Raw genomic sequence first — 1,274 nt, forward strand, 5'->3', positions numbered from 1 at the left:
TTTGATTATTAGAAGTGTTCTTGGGCAATGATCAACGTGCATATCCCTCTGGTGGTGGTTTTCTTTCCTCAGCATAAAATGTTTGAGAAGAGGTGTTCAGCTGTGATTTGGTGTCAAACAGTAAACGAATTCACACTTCATTTAGTTATTGTGGCGTTCTCGAAAATGCTACTGAGTGATGGAGATGGATGGCATATACGTACTTCCGAAAGCGTCGACAAACTAATTGCTCCATCGAATCACTCACGCTTTAGACTGCAGAGGCAAGTGTCAGAGATATCGTGCTTTACTCGTGTCTGAACATGCTGAAAAAGAATTGTTTTGACCTCCTCGTGGTCTGGTTGATGAACAAGATGCAACACTCGCTCCTAACGCTCCAGTAAGTTGGGAGCTTGACGACGACAAACACCCGGTTTTACCGTCGCAGCCTTTGGCGTTTTCTTCTTCTGTTCCCCACTTGCGTACTTTCAGTGATGTTAGAGAAAGCGAGTGGGTGAATGTGCTGTTGCCTGGATATGGACAATGCTAGATTCAACGTGTACGTGTGACTCCTTTTCGCCAACCGAATAACGTTCAGGCTCGCGCTATTCAGTCGCTTTCGAATTCTTCTAGCAGCTAACCTGCCCCGCCTCGCCCAGGTGTGGCGAAATGCCCCTACGCGACTTCGTTGGAAAGTTTAATTACTCCGGCCATTAACCGATTAACTCAACGCTAAAGTTCAATTGAAAAGACATGCCAGTGCACGAGGAAGAGCTATTCGATTCTAACAGTGCCCTCACGAAATATCTACACCGCCTACAACAAAACCGAATTGTTTACCGGTTTTTGGATGGACCAATAGTCAAAATCTGAGTGGTGATCTCGTGGCGCCTTACTAATTGGTTGGAGCAAACCAGTGCCTAGAAAACTTCCGCAACACTATGAACAGCACGTTTATAGAATACAACTCCTCCTTCAGAGAGTATCACTAAACGTCATATCACTCGACCTACCACGCTACCAACCATCTACAGAATCGCGGTTTTGAGTGTGTTATTATCCGGCAAGATTCCCCGAAAACAGAAAACCGTGAGAAAAAATAAATTCGGCGAAACCCTGCCGGATCTTCCAGCATGTGCTGTCGCCATAATCTTTCCGTTCGCGAGCACACCTGCGCTGCGAAAAGTATTCGCTGAAACATTGTAATGGTTCAAGCTTTTCTCTACCAACAGGATCAATACTCGATGGCGTTGTGTTAATAGGAAGCCGAAACAGATTTTTCTTACAATGTGAAC

At 45.2% G+C, this 1,274-nt stretch overlaps 1 protein-coding gene across 1 annotated transcript; it reads left to right on the forward strand.

Annotated features, from left to right (window-relative positions):
- Window positions 1–165: 165 nt before the first annotated feature.
- Window positions 166–383, forward strand: PPTG_24047 (hypothetical protein; the record flags this gene model as incomplete). The annotated part of the gene is made up of 2 exons (XM_008914928.1): window positions 166–199; window positions 262–383. The coding sequence occupies 2 exons, from the start codon at window positions 166–168 to the stop codon at window positions 381–383; spliced, it is 156 nt and encodes a 51-aa protein (XP_008913176.1).
- Window positions 384–1,274: the final 891 nt, after the last annotated feature.

This window comes from Phytophthora parasitica, assembly GCF_000247585.1.
Source record: "Phytophthora parasitica INRA-310 unplaced genomic scaffold supercont2.65, whole genome shotgun sequence".
NCBI classification, from domain to species: Eukaryota; Oomycota; class Peronosporomycetes; order Peronosporales; family Peronosporaceae; genus Phytophthora; species Phytophthora nicotianae.